This window comes from Oncorhynchus nerka, linkage group LG5 (assembly GCF_034236695.1).
Source record: "Oncorhynchus nerka isolate Pitt River linkage group LG5, Oner_Uvic_2.0, whole genome shotgun sequence".
In the NCBI taxonomy this organism is placed as follows: Eukaryota; Metazoa; Chordata; class Actinopteri; order Salmoniformes; family Salmonidae; genus Oncorhynchus; species Oncorhynchus nerka.
In genome coordinates, this window is record NC_088400.1 from 23,855,608 (window position 1) to 23,877,151 (window position 21,544).

General features: G+C 42.0%; 2 protein-coding genes across 5 annotated transcripts in view; one reads left to right on the forward strand and one right to left on the reverse strand.

Moving 5' to 3' along the window:
- Nucleotides 1–2,404: 2,404 nt before the first annotated feature.
- enpp6 (ectonucleotide pyrophosphatase/phosphodiesterase 6) lies at nt 2,405–15,579 on the forward strand. 2 transcript variants are annotated; one of them, XM_065018481.1, is made up of 9 exons: nt 2,405–2,705; nt 3,774–3,854; nt 11,243–11,422; nt 11,687–11,798; nt 11,886–12,027; nt 12,330–12,509; nt 12,908–13,045; nt 13,318–13,444; nt 14,394–15,579. In XM_065018481.1, the coding sequence occupies exons 1-9, from the start codon at nt 2,432–2,434 to the stop codon at nt 14,597–14,599; spliced, it is 1,440 nt and encodes a 479-aa protein (XP_064874553.1). In that variant the 5' UTR covers nt 2,405–2,431; the 3' UTR covers nt 14,600–15,579. The 2 variants fall into 2 exon arrangements, with proteins under 2 accessions (XP_064874553.1, XP_029515283.2); XM_029659423.2 differs by lacking the exon at nt 3,774–3,854 and having other exon boundaries at nt 2,406–2,705.
- A 2,511-nt stretch (nt 15,580–18,090) lies between these two features.
- The window catches only part of LOC115129264 (storkhead-box protein 2-like), a 121,357-nt gene continuing 117,903 nt past the window's right edge, over nt 18,091–21,544 (reverse strand). For all 3 annotated transcript variants that reach the window (XM_029659424.2, XM_029659425.2, XM_029659426.2), the window contains exon 4: nt 18,091–20,721. In XM_029659424.2, coding sequence (XP_029515284.2) covers nt 20,514–20,721 — 208 coding nt within the window. In that variant the 3' untranslated portion in view covers nt 18,091–20,513. The remainder of the gene's footprint in view (nt 20,722–21,544) is intronic.

The window sequence follows — 21,544 nt, forward strand, 5'->3', positions numbered from 1 at the left end:
AAATTACGCATTTCCTCTTATCCGCTTGTCGTCCCCTTATGCCATATTTTGTACATCTCAATTGTCAGTAGAAACCACATTTGTTTAAGCAAGTCAGCCATTTCAGCTATATATTTTTTAAAGGCAGCAAATGAGGCTGAATGAACTGTTTAGCTGCCACACAAGGCTCCGCTGATAGCCAGGTGTAGCAGTGGTAAGGTGTTGGGACTGCTGTTGGGACTCTGCTGTTCAGACAGCTTTATGTAGGCCCTAACAGTTTGTGGACACTGTTTGTCACCCTTATAGTGCAATTAATGTATTGTTTAGTGTTGTGTTGTGTTCTTTGCCCACCAATATGTACATGCTAAAATTGCCACTGCACAAGATATAGTCCCGACACAAATCTGGGGTTGCTACTGTTGGATCCTGTATTTTACATTATAGCCATTACCATATATATGATTGAATATTATCTGCTGTTGGCTTGTGTGGATGTATGTATGTGTTATGCAACATAGCTGACTTGAAACATTGTTAAAAGTATCAGGGCCATGGGACTTTCTCATGATGGAAAAATACAGAGAAGCATGAAGACAGGAACTGTTCAAATTAGTTGGGAGGGGGGCACATTCAGAGCGGGGTGTTGCGAGAACAAGCGGTCTTTTGTTAGATAACAGGAGCCAGGTGCGAGATAACGGTATGGAGATGAGAGCCTGGATGTTCTACACAAGCAAGTTACATCTATCAACAGAAGCGCCAAGAGGCGGGGACCCGCCTGAGCGCCTGCAATAGGCTGAGCAAGTTTAAACCACGCCCAGTCTCTACTGTGATAGGCCAACAGACGGGTTGGAACTGTTTATCACAGTATAAAGAATACTGTTTACATACATCCTGTCAGTTCTCTGTTCTGCCCTGCGTGGTATTACAGTGAGCCCGTATATACGAAAGTTGCATTTGCCATTTATTACTTAGCTAATAAAAAATACATAGTATAAAATCGGTGACTCATTGTTATATTTATCCTGATACCAGATTTGAATTTACGCAACACTACCCAAGCCTGCTGGTCGTTCCTTCCATCGGTTCAGTTGCCAGGGACGCGGCCCAGTCTTTAAGTCTTTTTGTTCTGTATCTATGGACGCGACCCAGTAGTTCCTCTACATGTTCTATTGCCATACTGGCTGGCAACGTTCTTATCACTTGCTCGCTAGCTATCCAACTACAGCTAACGTACAGTCACATCAAATAGTCCAGACTGATTAACAGAAAAGTAGCTACATTTGTTAAACTGTTTTCGAGTGGCATTTATTTGGATACATCCATACCAATAAGCTAATGAGGCACGATTTCACCTGGCATAGAAAATGTGCTCTCCTCAGGACACCGTTGTACAGAGGAGCTAGCCAACAACACAACTAACACAATCACTTCAAACTGAAGCTGGAAAAACTGCAAACTAGCTGCACATTGTTTAGTTTGACAATTTTTCAATTGACATTCATTTGTAAATATCCATTAAAATGATGCCAGCTGATTCATGATTTCGACTGGATGGGAAACGCTACCTGCCTGCCTTTCTCATCCCGACTCCCGACTCTTTCACTACTATGGGAAAGATGGAGATCAAATTTAAATATTGTAACAATGTTGTCGGAGAGACAGACAGCAAGGTTTATATAGATATTTTTAGATATAGATATTTTCTGTTGAAAACTAAATGTTAGTCTAAAACGAGATCATGTCTAGATGCTTTTTATAGTGGATATTGAGTTTATAAAGTGCCTGGCTAGGCTGATGAGACAGTGGATTGCACAGTCAGATGGAACAGAGTAAATAGGCATTTTGAATTAGATTTAGCCGGTGGTAATTTGTGGAATAGAAACAGGAAAAATGTGGTTTTAACCAATCAGCATTCAGGATTAGACCCACCCGTTGTATAAGGTGTTGAACAAGTATTCCGTTGGACAAATATGTGAGAGGAGTACACTCTGCTGGTCATTTTTTATATTACGGGTTTAGAGTAAAACTGCTTTGTGGGTATTAAATACATCATTGATTGATATTATATGGAACTTGGTCTTCAATAATCCAATGACATGTTGATTGATTCAACTATTTGAAATGTCAATATTTATTCAATAGCAAATATCATTTGCTCCATATGTTACAGTGGGCTTTAGGGTGTCACTTTAATTTTCCACTGTAGAAATTATAAAATAAATCACAAATGATTAAATACAAATATCACATAAGCCTAGGACATTATTAAGTATTTATATAACAAAATAAAGAATAGCCTTAAAACTTTAAGTGTTTTTCCTTAGAGTGAGTCTGAGTGCATGGACTTTCATTCTCAAACTGCAGTAGGCCTAGCCCTATAACTATGCCATTAGGCCCCGCCTCTACTCATATTGGAGCCCCTGCCCCTGCTCGCATAGTTCAGTACCGTTACATGTGCATGCATATCAGTGGACCGTCACGAGCCATCATGTCCAGACTGAGCCTGGCCTGCGCTATCGCCATTCTCGCAGTGCTTTTTTCGGGATCCTGCCTCGCCAGCCGCAAACTTCTAGTGTTCCTCATCGATGGTTTTCGATATGATTACATGGACGATCTGCAAAACTTGCCTGGGTTTAAAGAGATTATGGATAATGGGGTCAAAGTGGATTACATGACCCCCGACTTCCCCAGCCTTTCATACCCCAATTACTACTCACTAATGACAGGTGAGATGATTTTACCTTTGACTCACTGTGCCTCAAAGTTACAGCTATGAAAAAATATAGATTAGGCTACGAAAGGTTGACCATGATTGATCACCAAATCAGATTTTCAGATTTGTTATCTTGGACATAATGTGTTACTAAATGGTAAGTTCACAGGTGCAATCCATTTGAACCTTTATTGCTTGCCTGAACAAATAGGAAATAGTGACAGTGGAGTTTAAACTTTGATGTTTATGTACAAAGTTGTAAAGTAGCCATTTGTACTCTGTTGTGGCTACACTGAAATAACAATAATCGGTCAATCATTCTCATCAATATTGTTGCAGAATGACTCATTGGTAATGAATGATTTGATAACTTAGGTTGACATATTAACCCAACAATTACTGAAAGGAAACTTTACACCAGGGAATGGAACGCAGATAACATTTCATAAGTAGGCCATACTCTGAAATCTTTGTGTAGACATTTTGCTAGCAGCCTAATTCAGTGATGGATGTATAATACATCCATTGATGGACAGGAGCCTGGCACAGCTGTCCTGGGCCCTCAAGCAGTAGAACTCTGCCTCATCAGTAACAGAGCCCCACGCCCCTCTCCCTCCTGGCAACCACACTGTCTCTATTGTGCCATTTACATATGTTATGAGTGAAAACGAGGGACAACCAGAGCCATGTATCTAGAGAGTTGGGCCAATGAGGTTTCTGCATTATGGTACATTCAGCCATGTTAGCGCCCCATTAACAGTACATGGGAAATATTTAAACAATGCTATGTCACAGAATGTCAGTTGAAGTCAGAAGTTTATATACACCTTAGCCAAATACATTTAAACTCCGTTTTTCACAATTCCTGACATTTAATCCTAGTAAAAATTTCCTGTCTTAGGTCAGTTAGGATCACCACTTTATATTTTAAGAATGTGAAATGTCAGAATAATAGTAGAGTGATTTATTTCAGCTTTTATTTCTTCACATCACATTCTCAGTGGGTCAGAAGTTTACATACACTCAATTAGTATTTAGTAGCATTGTCTTTAAATTGTTTAACTTGGGTCAAATGTTTCAGGTAGCCTTCCACAAGCTTCCCACAATAAGCTGGGTGAATTTTGGCCCATTTCTCCTGACAGAGCTGGTGTAACTGAGTCAGGTTTGTAGGCCTCCTTGCTCACACACACTTTTTCAGTTCTGCCCACACATTTTCTATAGGATTCAGGTCAGAGCTTTGTGATGGCAACTCCAATACCTTGACTTTGTCCTTTTTTGCCACAACTTTGGTAGTATGCTTGGGGTCATTGTCCATTTGGAAGACCTATTTGCGACCAAGCTTTAACTTCCTGACTGATGTCTTGAGATGTTGCTTCAATATATCCACAATTTTCCTACCTCATGATGCCATCTATTTTGTGAAGTGCACCAGTCCCTCCTGCAGCAAAGCACCCCCACAACATGATGCTGCCACCCCCGTGCTTCAAGGTTGGTATGGTGTTTTTTGGCTTGCAAGCCTCCCCCTTTTTCCTCTAAACATAACGATGGTCATTATGACCAAACAGTTGTATTTTGTTTCATCAGACCAGAGGACATTTCTCCAAATAGCACAATCTTTGTCCCAATGTGCAGTTGCAAACCGTTGTCTCGCTTTTTTTTTATGGCAGTTTTGGAGCAGTGGCTTCTTCCTTGCTGAGCGGTCTTTCAGGTTATGTCGATAAAGGACTCGTTTTACTATGGATATAGATACTTTTGTACCGGTTTCCTACAGCATCTTCACAAGGTCCTTTGCTGTTGTGCTGGGATATATTTGCACTTTTCATACCAAAGCACATTAATCTCTAGGAGACAGAACGTGTCTCCTTCCTGAGCGGTTTGATGGCTGCGTGGTCCCATGGTGTTTATACTTGTGTACTATTGTTTGTACAGATGAACACGGTACCTTCAGGCATTTGGAAATTGCTCCCAAGGATGAACCAGACTTGAACCAATTGTTTTTCTGAGGTTTTGGCTGATTTATTTTGATTTTCCCATGATGCCAAGCAAAGAGGCACTGAGTTTGAAGGTAGGCCTTGAACTACATCCACAGGTACACCTCCAATTGACTCAAATGATGTCAATTAGCCAATCAGAAGCTTCTAAAGCCATGACATCATTTTCTGGAATTTTCCAAGCTGCTTAAAGGCACAGTCAACTTAGTGTATGTACACTTCTGACACACTGGAATTGTGATGCAGGGAATTATAAGTGAAATAATCTGTCTGTAAACAATTGTTGGAAAAATTACTTGTGTCATGCACAAATTAGATGTCCTAACTGACTTGCCAAATCAATAGTTGTTAACAAGAAATTTGTAGAGTGGTTGAAAAACAACTTTTAATGACTCCAACCTAAGTGTATGTAAACTTCTGACTTCAACTGTATATATTTAAAGTTAGGCCAACTTTTTGAACATTGTTCTAATTCTAGACATTCCGTGACATAGCATTGTTTAAATATTACCCATGTAATGTTAATGGGGTGCTAACATGGCTGCCATAGAATGTTGTTGTGTCATATGAACGCATCATAATGCAGAAACCTCATTGGCCCAACTCTCTAGATACATGGCTCTGGTTGTCCCTTGTTCTCACTCATTTTTAATTTTTTAATTTCACCAGGTAGGCAAGTTGAGAACAAGTTCTCATTTACAATTGCGACCTGGCCAAGATAAAGCAAAGCAGTTCGACACATATAACAACACAGAGTTACACATGGAATAAACAAACATACAGTCAATAATACAGTATAAAAATAAGTCTATATACAATGTGAGCAAATGAGGTGAGATAAGGGAGGTAAAGGCAATAAATAGGACATGGTGGCGAAGTAAATACAATATAGCCAGTAAAACACTGGAATAACATATGTAAGTGGCACAATAGAGACAGTGTGGTTGCCAGGAGGGAGAGGGGCGTTTACAGGTACAATACTCATTTACAACATTTTTGAACGGTAGTGTACTTAACACACTGCTTTACATCTAATCAGTTCTCTCATATACCTAACAACATACACTGCTTTGCACCTGAACAGTTCTCTCATATACCTAACAACATACACTGCTTTACATCTAATCAGTTCTCTCATATACCTAACAACATACACTGCTTTGCACCTCAACAGTTCTCTCATATACCTAACAACATACACTGCTTTGCACCTCAACAGTTCTCTCATATACCTAACAACATACACTGCTTTGCACCTCAACAGTTCTCTCATATACCTAACAACATACACTGCTTTGCACCTCAACAGTTCTCTCATATACCTAACAACATACACTGTTCTCTCATATACCTAACAACATACACTTTGCACCTCAACAGTTCTCTCATATACCTAACAACATACACTGCTTTGCACCTCAACAGTTCTCTCATATACCTAACAACATACACTGCTTTTGCACCTTTGCACCTCAACAGTTCTCTCATATACCTAACAACATACACTGCTTTGCACCTGAACAGTTCTCTCATATACCTAACAACATACACTGCTTTGCACCTGAACAGTTCTCTCATATACCTAACAACATACACTGCTTTGCACCTGAACAGTTCTCTCATATACCTAACAACATACACTGCTTTGCACCTGAACAGTTCTCTCATATACCTAACAACATACACTGCTTTTGAACAGTTCTCTCATATACCTAACAACATACACTGCCTGAACAGTTCTCTCATATACCTAACAACATACACTGCTTTGCACCTGAACAGTTCTCTCATATACCTAACAACATACACTGCTTTGCACCTGAACAGTTCTCTCATATACCTAACAACATACACTGCTTTGCACCTGAACAGTTCTCTCATATACCTAACAACATACACTGCTTTGCACCTGAACAGTTCTCTCAGCCAAACACTGGACCTCTTCAGAGTCCTGGCAGTGAACGACACCATCAATGACAGTGTAGTAGTGACATAACAACAGATGTAGGTAGTACTTCAGTGATAACAGCCCTGGGTTGTATGGCTCCTCAGTCAGCGGCTGTATCTCCACTCCAGGCTGAACCCCTGGCAGAGAGAGTGCAGAGGGAAGAACAGTAAAGCCCGAAAGACAACAGATTCTGTCAAATCCCTCCCAATCACCGGATCACTTTGTGGATGATTTGCTGATGTAAGTTGTTTTGGTAGAGCACATTCCCCTCAACAAAGCCTCGGCTTAGGCTGCTACCATCATTTTGTGCACGTGCATTAACAACGTAACCAAAACAGAGCTGACAAATGCCATCTGACACAGAGACCTCCAGTCACCCCGGGCATCTGACACAGGGCCCTCCCGTCACCACGGGCATCTGACACAGGGCCCTCCAGTCACCACGGGCATCTGACACAGGGCCCTCCAGTCACCACGGGCATCTGACACAGGGCCCTCCAGTCACCACGGGCATCTGACACAGGGCCCTCCAGTCACCACGGGCATCTGACACAGGGCCCTCCCGTCACCACGGGCATCTGACACAGGGCCCTCCCGTCACCACGGGCATCTGACACAGGGCCCTCCCGTCACCCCGGGCATCTGACACAGGGCCCTCCCGTCACCACGGGCATCTGACACAGGGCGCTCTAGTCACCCCGGGCATCTGACACAGGGCGCTCTAGTCACCCCGGGCATCTGACACAGGGCGCTCTAGTCACCCCGGGCATCTGACACAGGGCGCTCTAGTCACGCCGGGCTAGACTGCAACCATGCAGAAGGAGCTATTTCAAAGCTGATGGAGCTTTTCAGAGACTGGTTTATTTGGAGGGGGTCAGGGAAGGGGGCTTCTTCAGAAGAGCCAGGTGCTGCAGCTCTACCTGTGAGTTTACTGTACAGACTGCAGGGTTTCTACACATAGAAAGAGGAGAGAGTACTTCTTACTGTCCTGCTGTATATTATAAAATATATTCTCTGGTACTTTTGTATTCTTTGTAGTTCTAAAAGTTGCGCTCACAAGCCAAAAGTGGTCCCCGAAAATTGCGTACTACGTCACATGTGCAGATATGTGTGCCACGTCATTGCGCTCTTTCTCTCGCTCTGCTGTGTGTGCATTTTTCTAGCTGTCACTCAAATGGCGAGGAACCAGTAGTGGTGCGTGGGTAACATCACTGGGGTAGCCAAGCCAGGAAAAAATGCCATATTAAAACCTTTGTGTTGTCACAATTGCATTGTTTGCTCTATAACCTGTTAGTTAATATGCCTTGACACCGTGATATATAGGCCAAGACAAGAAAAAGACAGTGTGCAGAATAAATTCAACCACATCTTTGATTCATCACAAAAACGGAGAGCAACATCTGTCTGGTGAAGTCCACAAAGCATATTGCATGTAACAAACAGTTACATGACCTACAGTATTGTCAAGCAAGGTAATGCTTCCAACATTTTCGGACTACTAAACAACTATTGATTTGGAAACACAGAGAGTTACAGCATGTCGTAAAGAAAGCATGAGCTATCTCCACTATTCCTTCAACATTTCAACATAATCTAATCTCCTATGATGATTTTTGTGTGTGCGTTTGTGGGCGTGTGCGGGCGTGCAAGTAGAAAAAACATGTTGACTCACCCTACTTGTAGAGAAACGTGAAATCCATCCTCCTCTCTTTCATGTTGCCGAAACGTACCATGACTCAAACATTAGTTTTTGTTGTCCTAGGCTCCCTGGCTAAAATGTTTGCTCGCTAGCCTAACTTCTATTCATGGGCAACAATGCACTGGGCCAGCTAGTTAACATTAGCCTACTACTTCTAGCTACATATGTAACTTCCATCCTCTCAGGCTAGGGGCACTACAATGTATGAATTTGTGGTTGGATCAGAATCGCCATTGTGATCATTGGCTAGTAGCCTACACAGGGATTTGGACTTGTGGTTTTACTTCATTTATCTCGATCCATGGTTAATTTAGGAAAGGGCCATTTTAGCTAGCTAACCACTGGAGGACAACGACACAAGGAGATGCAACAATAAAGAATGTCTGTCAATGACATTTGGCTTTTGATGTGATTGGTGAGAAGCCAAATTCTAACTGGCTTCCTTTGACACTTTTTTTGGGAGTGCTAGGACCATTCACAGTTGAGCTCACTCAGTTTAGCTCAACACTGATGGGCTATTATTTGAAAAATGTATTCATTTAAAGAGAGTCTAAATGCTTGCTGGCTTCCCTTGCATTCAATGCTACGGGTAGCATTAATGTCATACTTTTTTTGACCAGACAGCATCAGTTAGATGGGCTATACATATTGAGACAGAGTGGCGCTGTTTCACATGCTCGGATTCTTTCTCCGGTGAGATACATTCAGCCTCTTGCAAATTGAAGGAAAAGTATGAAACACAGAGATGAAAGATACATTAAAAAACATTTTTGTATTTAGTTCTTGGTTCATGTTTTGGGGACGCCTGGCATCCATGAATACATGACACTGGTTGGAACTCAAATTGCTAGGAGGCTGGTCCACCTGGGGGGAAATGGCGCCAGTAATTAGTTGCTTTCAAACTAGGGATTTCATGCCTAATTGAGGTTAGACAGTAATTCAGCTCATAGATTATGCATGTATATAAAGGTCCTTTACTGGCCCCATTCACCCTCTCAGTGCTATTTCAACTGAACCTCAGATGTCCATAGAGACTATTGCAGGCAGCTAACAAAACACAGCTGCAGTTTTTGTTTTTCTCAAAGGAAAAACTCTAGGCTGAGCTACCAAAATGATTCAGAGCATTTATTTGAGTCATTTCTGAATGTCGTAACTCTAACCAGCTGTGGCTCCAAAATACCCGAGATTAGCTACATTCCTGGCATCACTTTAATAAGGAACAACATCGTTGCAAGAGTGCCTCTACAAACAGCAGTGGCAGTACTAAACGGTTGTTCAAATAAAAGATGTGTCCTTGCTCAACGTGTTGTCGTGTATGAGTTGTGACTGTAGTTGTGTTAGTGCTGTGACTAGTTGTTAGTGCTGTGGCTGTAGTTGTGTTAGTGCTGTGCTGTAGTTGTGTTAGTGCTGTGGCTGTAGTTGTGTTAGTGTTGTGGCTGTAGTTGTGTTAGTGTTGTGGCTGTAGTTGTGTTAGTGTTGTGTTAGTGTTGTGGCTGTAGTTGTGTTGTGGCTGTAGTTGCTGTAGTTGTGTTGTTGCTGTAGTTGTGTTGTGGCTGTAGTTGCTGTAGTTGTGTTAGTGCTGTGGCTGTAGTTGTGTTAGTGTTGTGGCTGTAGTTGTGTTAGTGTTGTGGCTGTAGTTGTGTTAGTGTTGTGGCTGTAGTTGCTGTAGTTGTGTTAGTGCTGTAGTTGCTGTAGTTGTGTTAGTGCTGTGGCTGTAGTTGTGTTAGTGTTGTGGCTGTAGTTGTGTTAGTGCTGTGGCTGTAGTTGTGTTAGTGCTGTGGCTGTAGTTGTGTTAGTGCTGTGGCTGTAGTTGTGTTAGTGCTGTGGCTGTAGTTGTGTTAGTGTTGTGGCTGTAGTTGTGTTAGTGTTGTGGCTGTAGTTGTTAGTGTTGTGGCTGTGTTAGTGTTGTGGCTGTAGTTGTGTTGTGAGTTGTGATGCTGGGTAGTGTGAGCCTGCTAGGGGAAGGGAGGAGGAGGCACTGCCTGTGTGAGTGGATGACCTTGAGTCTGTGTGTGTTTTGTAAGGGTGGGGGAGAAAGCACTCGCTCACTGTCTCAATTGAATTGAACCTAGAGAACATAGCAGTAAAACAACTTTAACGAATGAAGACGTCAGCGCTCAGAGATAATCATTTGTTGTTTTATTGCATCATATCAGTCCTAGGCATGGTTTGTTTCAGCCAGTTAACCTACACTCTTAGAAAAAAGGTGCTACTAGAACCTTAAATGGTTCTTCTGCTGTCCGCATAGGAGAACCCTTTGAATAACCCTTTTTGGTTGCAGGTAGAATCCTTTTGGGTTCCAGGTAGAACCCTTTCTACAGAGGGTTTTACATTAATCCCAAAAGGGTTTTACATTAATCCCAAAAGGGTTCTTCTACCTGGAACCAAAAAGGGTTCTCCTATGGGGACAACCGAATAACCATTTTGGAACCTCTTTTTCTAAGCGTGTAGGCTCTGTGACCAAAAAGCATCCGGCTGACTGCCGTTACACAATACATCATATTTTGTGAATGCTGGCTGTGTTTAAAGCACTGGGGGGTTAGCTTGCAAACGTAACATGACCCAATATCCCATAACAAATACAGAACAGTAAAATTACAGGTCAATTGGTTGTTTAATGAAAAGAACTGAAGTATTCAGTATTCATGTCCGGGATCATGGATACCAACTTAGTTCACATCTAAATGATGGTTTATAACTGAAACACAGCTCTAGACAACAGTTTTCAGTCACAGGAACCCTTTTGGACCGAGTTGGATAAAAATAAGTAACTGGGCCAGAAATACTCCAATGTCCTTATAAAGCTGGCACACATCAAACTCACTACTCTCCCTTGAGTCTTTGCCCATAAAAAGTCTTCTCTATGTTCATATCTAACTTCTGAAATAAAAAAGCAATTTCTGGGTTTTCAGGCCGGTACTGTGAAGTGCACCAAATTACAGGGAATTACATGTGGGATCAGGGCTCTCTCAAGGAATTCCTAATCGGCATCAACCCAGACAGTCGGCTGCCAATGTGGTGGGACGGGTCTGAGCCCATCTGGGTAACCATGCAGAAACTCGGAAAGAAAGTCTTCATGTACTATTGGCCCGGTAAGGACAATTCTGGCAAGACGAAAGAAAGACATTAAGGCCCCCAGTGGTATTACATTGTTTTGGATATAATTATACTTATTCAAGTATTTTAAATGTTTTGTCTACCATTCATATACAGAACACAGGAATCAGATGCTGGATATTCTGGAATCAAATGAAATGCTTTCCATTGATGTTCATTCCAATTGGATCATCAAGCGTGAACATTCTAGAAGCATAGTGAGCAGTGATGTGACCTGTATTCTACTGTCATGTTATCAGGTTGTGAGGTGGAGATTCTGGGTGTGAGACCTTCGTTCTGTGAGGAATATGTCTACAATCCCACAGAGAGAAATCTGACAGATTCTATTGAAAGAGCTCTCGATGGTTTACGGTAAGAAATTGAGGTATTTTGGCATCAGCCAGGTTTGGAATGTAGTGCCATTCTGTTATAACAACACGCATGTGTTTACTTCATCAGTAGTGGCAGAGCAGACATGGCTGCTGTGTACTATGAGAAGATTGACGTAGAGGGGCATCACTATGGCCCCATGTCTTCTCAGGTGAAGACTGCTGTTCAGAGGCTGGACATCGCCTTCCAGGTGCTAAACCAAAAAATTAAGGTTAGGCCCTATATTGTTTTCCAAACATTGAAAAGAGACTAAAAATGAACAACTCAATCCAGCAAAAATGTTTCCATTCTACAATGATTTGTACAAAGTAACAGACGTAGCCTACTGATTGTGGTGAGAATGTTGAGCGGACATTGTGACCAGATGGCCTTGGTCGAAAGTAGTGCACTATATAGGGAATAGGGAGCCATTGGGCCCTGGGCTAAAGTAGTGCACTATATATAGGGAATAGGGAGCCATTTGGGACACGGCCTTTGATCTGAACAGGTCACCACCACCCTGCTGTGTTTCAGGAGAAGGACCTGCGTGACGAGCTGAACATCATCATGTTCTCCGACCATGGGATGACAGAGATCAAGTGGATGGAGAAAGTCATTGAGCTTGTGACGTACATAAACATGTCTGACGTTGTCAAGATGATGGACCGGGGGCCTGTCGTCAGTCTGTGGCCAAAACAAGCTAAATATGAGGAGGTAAATTGATTTCCATTTCATACATACAGGCCAATTGTCTTTCAACCCAGCCAAGACACTGGAAAAAACACGCATCCTTGATTTCTCCTCTCTGCCAGAGTAAACAGAAACAAACATGTCATGTTGGCACATTTAGTCACTTGAATACTCTTCTCTGTCAAAAATCAAACATTTCCAAAAACGTTTGCGCCGTAACAATGTATATGAAAGGCCTCAGTCAAGCCAGCCATAACTTCTGTATCCAAAAGTACAGGCGAAGGTCCCATATGTCATTACCATGGGGTTACTTACTGCGCTGTAGAGTGGTATGCAATTTACAGCTACACCTCTCCCTGAGCAAAGCAGGGAGGAAAAACATGAATAAAATGTGTAGTGAATCTGAGTTGTGTTGATGGCAGGTCTACAGAGCACTGAGCAGTGTACGGAACATGAATGTCTACAGGAGGAATCAGGTCCCTGATCGCTTCCATTACAAGGGGGGGAAGTTTGTCTCCAGTCTGACCCTGGTGGCTGACCCTGGCTGGTTCATAACAGAGGTAAGGCTTTGACACATCACATCTCAGTGATGATATACCTAGTTTACATTACAAATGGCATCCTATTCCCTATATAGTGCACTACTTTTGACTATAGCTCTATGGACCCTGGTCAAAAGTAGTGCACTATATAGGGAATAGAGTGTAATTTGGGACAATTCCTTAGCGTGCTATTATGTACAGCAAATGAGCAACACTGGAACAAGTAGGCTAACCTTCATTCCACTGTCTTTTAACCCATTACGTACTGACATGGCTGCCTCTGTTTTCAGAGCAAGTCCAAACTGCCTTTCTGGCAGAACAGCAGTTCACCAGAGCCGCAGGGATGGCAGCATGGTTGGCACGGCTACGACAATGAGTTTGTGGACATGCGGGGCTTCTTCTTAGCACAGGGACCAGGTAACAACTGTCTGACCAGTAGGCCTTTATAGACATAGAATTATACTGAACAAAAATGTAAATGCAACATTTACAAAGATATTACGGAGTTGCATAGAAGGCAATCAGTCAATTGAAATCAATTCATTAGGCCCTAATCTTCCTCAGACGATCCCGCAGGTGAAGAAGCCGGATGTGGAGGTCCTGGGCTGGCGTGGTTGCATGTGGTCTGCGGTTGTGAGGCTGGTTGGATGTGCTGCCAAATTCTCTAAAATGACGTCTAATGGTTGAGAAATTAACATTAAATTTTCTGGCAACAGTTCTGTTGGACATTCCTGCAGCCAAACTTGAGATGTTTGTGGCATTGTGTTGTGTGACAAAACTGCACATTTTAGTGGCCTTTTATTGTGCCCAGCACAAGGTGTACCTGTGTAATGATCATGCTGTTTAATCAGCTTCTTGATATGACACACCTGTCAGGTGGATGGATTGTCTTGGCAAAGTAGAAATGCTCACCAACAGGGATGTAAACACATTTGTGCACAAAATTTGAGAGAAATACGTTTTTTGTGCCTATGGAACATTTCTTAGATCTTTTATTTTAGCTCATGAAAAATGGGACCAACACTTTACATGTTGCATTTATATTTTTGTTCAGTGTGTGTGTGTGTGTGTATATAGATATAGGATCCCAATGTACTGTACATGGTAAACACAGTGCCTGTGTACTAAATCATCACTCTCATAGTGATCATTAACATGATCTGAGCTGTACTGCTTATAACTTTTTATTGAACTTCAATATTCTAATCAGTGTTGTTATGACTCTTATCATTATCATGAGTCAAACACATCAAATAACACTGATGTACTTTGGAAGTGACCCAGAAAATAATTTCTACTCTGCTGTACTGTCTTTGCCATGATAAAATCCACAGGTATAATAATCAACAAATTGTTTTACCTACAGATTTCAAGAGGAATGTGCGTGCGGCCCCTATCAGAGCAGTGGATGTGTACAACCTGATGTGTAAGACTCTGGGGATTCTGCCTCTGCCCAACAACGGTTCCTGGTCCCGGGTGGAATACCTTCTCAGTGGCTCTGTGGGCCTGGCCTGGCCTAGTCCTCTCTGGGCTCTGGGTCTACTAGCCCTGGTGCTGTCTCTACAGGCTTAGAACCAGAGAGATTCCCTCTTTCACTAGAGTGGGTGATGTCATATACCCACATAGCTCTATAATGCGCTGATAATGGCAGGCAGAGTCATGGATCCTATTAAATGATTATTTTGTGTTTTCATTCCTAATTCTATGGGCAGAGCCATGTAGTTGAGTCCTAGACATTCTGTTACCTAACAGAATGTTACAATGCTCCCCATGTAATGTTAATGGGGAGCTAACATGGCTGCAATAGAATGTTGCGGTGCCATGTAAATGCAGAAATCTCAATGGCCCAACTCTATAAATACATGGTTCTGATGGCAGCAATCTACCCTGTCATGGCACCTGAGCCAACACAGGTTTCCAAACCATTTCCTATTCTAAACATGACAGTGAAAAGTACAAAGCACATTGATCACACAGGTTTCCAAACCATTTCCTATTCTAAACATGACAGTGAAAAGTACAAAGCACATTGATCACACAGGTTTCCAAACCATTTCCTATTCTAAACATGACAGTGAAAAGTACAAAGCACATTGATCACACAGGTTTCCAAACCATTTCCTATTCTAAACATGACAGTGAAAAGTACAAAGCACATTGATCACACAGGTTTCCAAACCATTTCCTATTCTAAACATGACAGTGAAAAGTACAAAGCACATTGATCACACAGGTTTTATATCTAAATATGGGTTGACAGTGCCTTCAGTTTATATAACATAACCAAAAACTCTCTTTGCAAACCAAAACATTTTATAAGTAATCTGGACCAACCTTAAGTACACAATCATCTCTATCGTGATTTGCTGCTGTTAAAGGAGCTAACATGAGTGCCGTAAATTCCTTACAGCATCAATGTCCTCTTCATCATTGTATCTGTGAAGGAGGGTTGGATGAAAGAATGATGTCTTTTTTTATAATTGTTTGAATATGAGGTTTAGAAGAACTCTCTGCATTGTTCTATACTGTAATGAAGTAAATGTCGTTTTTTACTTATTGTCACCTTTGTTTTTTTGCTGCAAATCTTCAGACTTCCATGGAAAAGCTCTGTGGTGTTTCTACTAATTCGATTGATCAATAAAACCTTGAAAAAAAAACTGATTTTTGTCTGCTGGACTGTACAATATGCAGTTGTAAGCAGTCATTTTGAAGTAGCAAGTTGACTTTGACAAGGTAAAAGATAAGACTTCCAGAAGCCAGTCAAAGTAAATGTTCTAATACTTTGGGGTTCAAGTCGTCATGTGAAAATGCAGAAGGACTGGTAAAAAGCCAAGGCCAATAGCATGGTGGTAGAGCATGGCTTTAAAAGGCACGGTTCAAAGGTCTCAACATGATGTGGTCATTCTGAATTACCTATACATGCATCATTACAGACGTTGGTTGATATGAAACAGACAACTTTCAATTGAACAATGAGAATGGTGAGACATCTGCTACTTCGGGTACACAGAGTGAAATTCAGCAGCCTAGCAAGTTCAAGATTGGATTGTCAGTTTGAGGCCTAGAATTCTGATACATTGATGGAATTGGAAAAAAACGTGTAGAATTTGACTTAAGAACATCTTAAGTTAAGTGTAAGCAGGCTAATAATACGATTAAGCCAAAATATGTTAGGATGTGGTTGATCTTGGTCGGCCCTCAAACTTATCACTGGGTTATGTTACAATCTGTGAGCACTAATTCAATTATTCACTCTCTACTCTTAGTAAACCAAAGATGTAGTGATTATATTATTTTCAAGCCCCAAGAGATGTATTTTCCAGCGTAACAAAATACTGGAGAGACACAAAACAATGATTAAATAAAGAGACAAAATGCTATAAATAAAAAAACATAATTTGGAAGTTGTCAGAACCTCTCCAAAAGCAATGAACGTGACTGAATGAAATCCAATGACCTACACGACACGGGCCAAAGGTCATGCAGGAGTTTACACTACATTACCAAAAGTATGTGGACACCTGTTCGTCCAACATCTCATTCCAAAATCATGGGCAGTAATATGGAGTTGGTCTCCCCTTTGCTGCTATCACGGCCTCCACTCTTCTGGGAAGGCTTTCCACTAGATGTTGGAACATTACTGTAGGGACTTGCTTCCATTTAGTCACAAGAGCATTAGTGAGGTTGGGCACTGATGTTGGGCGATTAGGCCTGGCTCGCAGTCGGCGTTCCAATTCATTCCAAAGGTGTTCGATGGAGTTGAGGTCAGGGCTCTTTGCAGGCCAGTCAAGTTATTCCACACCGATCTCGACAAACCATTTCTGTATGGACTTCGCTTTGTGCACAGAGGCATTGTCATGCTGAAACAGGAAAGGGCCTTCCCCAAACTGTTGCCACAAAGTTGAAAGCACAGAATCATCTAGAATGTCATTGTATGCTGTAGCGTTAAGATTTCACTTCACTGGAACTAAGGGAACCTAGCCCGACCCATGAAAAACAGCCCCAGACCATTATTCCTCCTCCACCAAACATTACAGTTGGTACTATGCATTGGGGCTGGTAGCATTCTCTGAGCATCCGCCAAACCCAGATTCGTCTGTCGGACTGCCAGATGGTGAAGCGTGATTCATCACTCCAGAGAATGTGTTTCCACTGCTCCAGAGTCCAATGGCGGCGAGCTTTACACCACTCCAGCCGACACTTGGTATTGCACATGATGATCTTAGGCTTGTGTGCGGCTGCTCGGCCATGGAAACCCATGTCATAAAGCTCCCGACCAACAGTTCTTGTGCTGACATTGCTTCCAGAGGCAGTTTGGAACTCGGTAGTGAGTGTTGCAACAGAAGACAGACGATTTTTACGTGCTTCAGCACTCGCCGGTCCCGTTCTGAGAGCTTGTGTGGCCTACCACTTCGCGGCTGAGCTGTTGTTGCTCCTAGACATTTTCACTTCACAATAACAACACTTACAATTGATCAGGGCAGTTCTAGCAGGGCAGAAATCTGATGAACTGACTTGTTGGGAAGGTGGCATTCTATGATGGTGCCACGTTGAAAGTCACTGAGCTCTTCAGTAAGACCATTCTACTGCCAATGTTTGTCTATGGAGATTGCATGGCGGTGTGCTCAATTTTATACAGCTGTCAGCAACGGGTGCGGCTGAAATAGCCAAATCCACTAATTTGAAGGGGTGTCTACATACTTTTGTATATATAGTGTACCTGTCTTATGAACTATTTAGGAACCCATATGTGGAGTGGATGGAGGTTGCTGAGAAGAACTAGTTTTTTGTTGTTGTAGCCAAATAGAGGCAAGAACTCCATCTAGTGGAGATAGATTGCAGCTCAGATGTGGGTTGGAGGTGCTTTTAGCGTCATCTACCGGTGAAAACAAGTTATCAAGCCTCTTAGAGTAGCAGTGCTGATCTCGGATCAGGTCCCCCTGGTCCATATCATCTTGTTCATTGTGATCAGACTAAACTGATCCCGAATCAGCAGCCCTACTCCGAGACAATTGATATATCCAGTCCCTGGTCTTCCATTAAATAAAGACATTCAAGACATATAACCAAACATGTTATTTTATTATCTTAAAAAGTAACAATCCCCAAAGGTTATATCACACACACTAGAACAACAGTAAACACCATGACTACACAAAAAGGGACTTAGATATTATAGACATAAAAAATCCCTCTTATTGTTGACATTATTTTACTAAGCATGACAGACCAAGATCATCTACAGTATGACATACCGTCACAATTAGAAACAACGTTATTGAACTCCATTATAAATCCGCAATGTTAAGGGAAGACATTTCATGGACTGTCAGAATTTCATATGAAATATTTTCAATATAAACAGAACATCCTTCTTGGATGGCTTTTACAGCAACCAGAGAACAGGCATTTATTTCAGTGCAAACATGACAATACAAGGCAGTCTTGGCTGCAATTCTCCCTTTTGATTTCAGAGGGAATTGATGATGTTGATCATTATTTGAAAAGAGCTCACAAAAACTGAAAATGGACCTTTTCAATGCGTTGTCATTGGACTGGAACTGTACTACCAAAGTGACAAGGTTGACACCACTCCCTTCATAGGCTCATCACACTGTATGAGACATGGATACTGATGGTACACAGTGCTGAGAGGACGGTGATGTATCCTACGGAAATGCTGTGCTATGAGGTCACCTTTGATATCCTTAACATCATTAAATAGAGGAGAGGAGAACCCCCCCCCCCCTCTAATCAAACTGCACAGAAATTATTACATTTCTGTTGGGGGAAGTGAGAGTCAAAAAGTGAGAATTGCGTGAGAAGAACACCTCTAATAAACTCAGACAGAGAGAGGGGCTAAATAGTCAAGTAGCGCATACATGTGAGCTCTGTTGTCGTGAGAATGACAATAGGAGAGTCAGTCCAGCACTTTGACATGGTCTTTGTGTGTGAGTCATTTCTAGGGCTTTAACATTGACATTCACAGGATACAGGCTGATGACAGTGATTTGTAAGAGGAGAGCCACTACTCTACTGTTGTGGAGGTAGTTGTACTAGAGAGAATCTGACAACATAGGGTCAAATATGAAAACAACTCAAGAGGGGTGGGGAGAGAGGACCTTATCTGCCTCTATAAAAGAGAGGACTGACCTTATCTGCCTCTATAAAGGGGATGGTTTTCGACGTTGTCCATATTCAAAAGTCCCTTGTTGTTAATTTGAACATCGAATGCATTCAACAGGAAAATACCACAGGTAATAGCACCAGGAATAGTGTGACATTTTTAATCCAATAAAAATAAAAGTTCGGTTTTTCCATTGTTGGCCATGACTGCCGTGTGGTACTGCTTAGAAACTCAATCCCTGTCGGGCATTGAGGCCTTTCCTTAATCTGTATTTACAATGTACCAAAATGTGCTGAGAGACCTGATTCTATGTAAACATTAGCTCTAAGAGCCCAGTTCAAACACTTGGATTTTGTTATCTAGACTACAGCAGCGTCAGGGCTGGGTTCAGTACCACGGAACAGAGGGCTACTCTGGTACACCAATAGTACCCTACAGAGAGGTTGGATGGACTGGACATGTTGCACTCCTAACATCACTAGGATAACATATCACTTGAACCCTTCGTAAGACTGTCATAATAATGTCATAGCATTATAAACCATAATGACAGCTGCTTATGTCACTTGACACAGTCATGACACAAACCATTACTCAGGTATGCTAATTGTCTAGATGTATAGCCAGACAATTAACAAGCCTAAACAACGGTTTCTGTTAGGGCAGCTGTAAAGCAGTCGTCATGAGCTGACATAACGGTTTATTGCATGTTATATTATCATGACAGCATTATGTAGGCCTTATGGCAGAGGGGTCAGGTAAAGTCTAGCAAGCAGGGCTATGTATGCATCGCATTGTGTCAGAGCCTCATGTGAGCCAGCAGAGGGGGCTAAAGAGTATGTTTAAAAAGCTCAACAGCCACACATGGCCAAAAAATGTAATTACGAGTGACCTGAGATTATAAAATTATACATTTGACACCAAAATAAATGACAGAATGTCAACTGGCAGGTCAAAGTCAAATCAGTCACATGAAATAAATTAAAACTGCTCAGTAAAAAACAAAAACCTAAAAGGACCTGTAGAATGACGTTTTTTTCTTCTTCCAAGGTTTAGAATGGGATTGAAAAAGATCAATGCTTTTAAATATTTTTATAAATGTACTCTTGTGAGAAGTGGTGTTACAATGTAGTAGTGAGTATCACAAATTCAAAAATGTGTGAAAAAAAACAGAAGATGAGGAAAACTAAACCAAAACCATTGCATGACAGATTGACAATGTAATACCAGTCGCTGAACGGGCTTGTGTGTGTTGTGTCAGCCAGTCTGGATACTAGAACAGCCCCAGTGAGGTGGAGGAGCTGTACTCATCCAAACCCAACACCTCCCTCTTCATTTGATCTCCCTCTCTTGCCACTGTCACACACTGGTGATGGAGGCCAAACAGTTTGAGGGTTTCTGGAGTTTCTCAGGTTGGGTGGTAGGCGGCGGCTCTGGAATGGTCCGGAAGGTGAAAGGTGGACCGTTGCCCGTGGCGATTCCCAGGTGTCCGGGACTCAGAGCCAGGTTCTGACGTCTGTTGCTCTCCACGATGCTGGAGGTGTTTGAGGCCAGACTCTCTCGTGTGCTGAGCCAGGAAGAAGAGGAAAGGAAGGGAAAGAACAAAAAGAGAACAATAGAATGATGAAGAGAATGAGGAGGAAGAAGGAGAGAGTCCGAACACAGAAGCATGTTATGCTGCCTTCCCTTGTTTGTGTGGAATAGTGTGAGAGCAGAAAGTATCCGATTGATTGTTGACACATGTTGTCTATAAAGTTTTCCAGCTATAGGCAGCACTTAGAGGTTAGGGAGTTCCCTTCAAGTAAATCAAAACTTGATATCCTCTCCATGTTAACCAGTAACTGCTGTAACCACTGTCCTGAGAGGGGGGGGGGATACAAAAGGTGAGAAGAAAAGATGGGTATAGCAAGAAGAACGAATGAGAGAAGAGTCATATAAGATTCATATCCTCTGGCAGATATAGACACTTATAAAGTGTGGTTCTCATTCGTCTGATGTTCTCTACAATGGAATTGTTTGTAACATTACTGATAATATTTAAGGTATTAATATCTGTATGACAAGATAGTTGTTTTGAATGGTGTCTTACTGATTTAGAGAGGAACAGCATGTCAAAAAAGTCTGATCATGCCTGTTTCTATCTTTTCACTGCCAGCTAGACCAGGTCACCCATGAAAGGTGGATGTGGTTCTCCTCACTGGCTCCATCTGCAGGCCACAACTATGGGAGAGAGGGGTGGAGCAGAGCTAACTGGGAGGGAGGGGCCAAAAGACCAAGTACTGTACATATGTGGACCAATCCCCTTTCAGTCACACAGGAGATTAGTGACATCTGTCCTGAAGAGCTCCACATGATCACTAGTGTGATCCCAACCCAACAGAGTGGAAAAC

Bases quoted from the DNA above. Each gene is read 5' to 3' on its own strand.
- enpp6 (XM_065018481.1), top strand. From the start codon at position 2,432: ATGTGCATGCATATCAGTGGACCGTCACGAGCCATCATGTCCAGACTG. The intron at 3,855-11,242 runs GTTTGTAGGCCT...CTGGGTTTTCAG, and splicing joins AGCTGGTGTAACTGAGTCAG to GCCGGTACTGTGAAGTGCAC. The intron at 13,445-14,393 runs GTAACAACTGTC...TTTTACCTACAG, and splicing joins CTTCTTAGCACAGGGACCAG to ATTTCAAGAGGAATGTGCGT.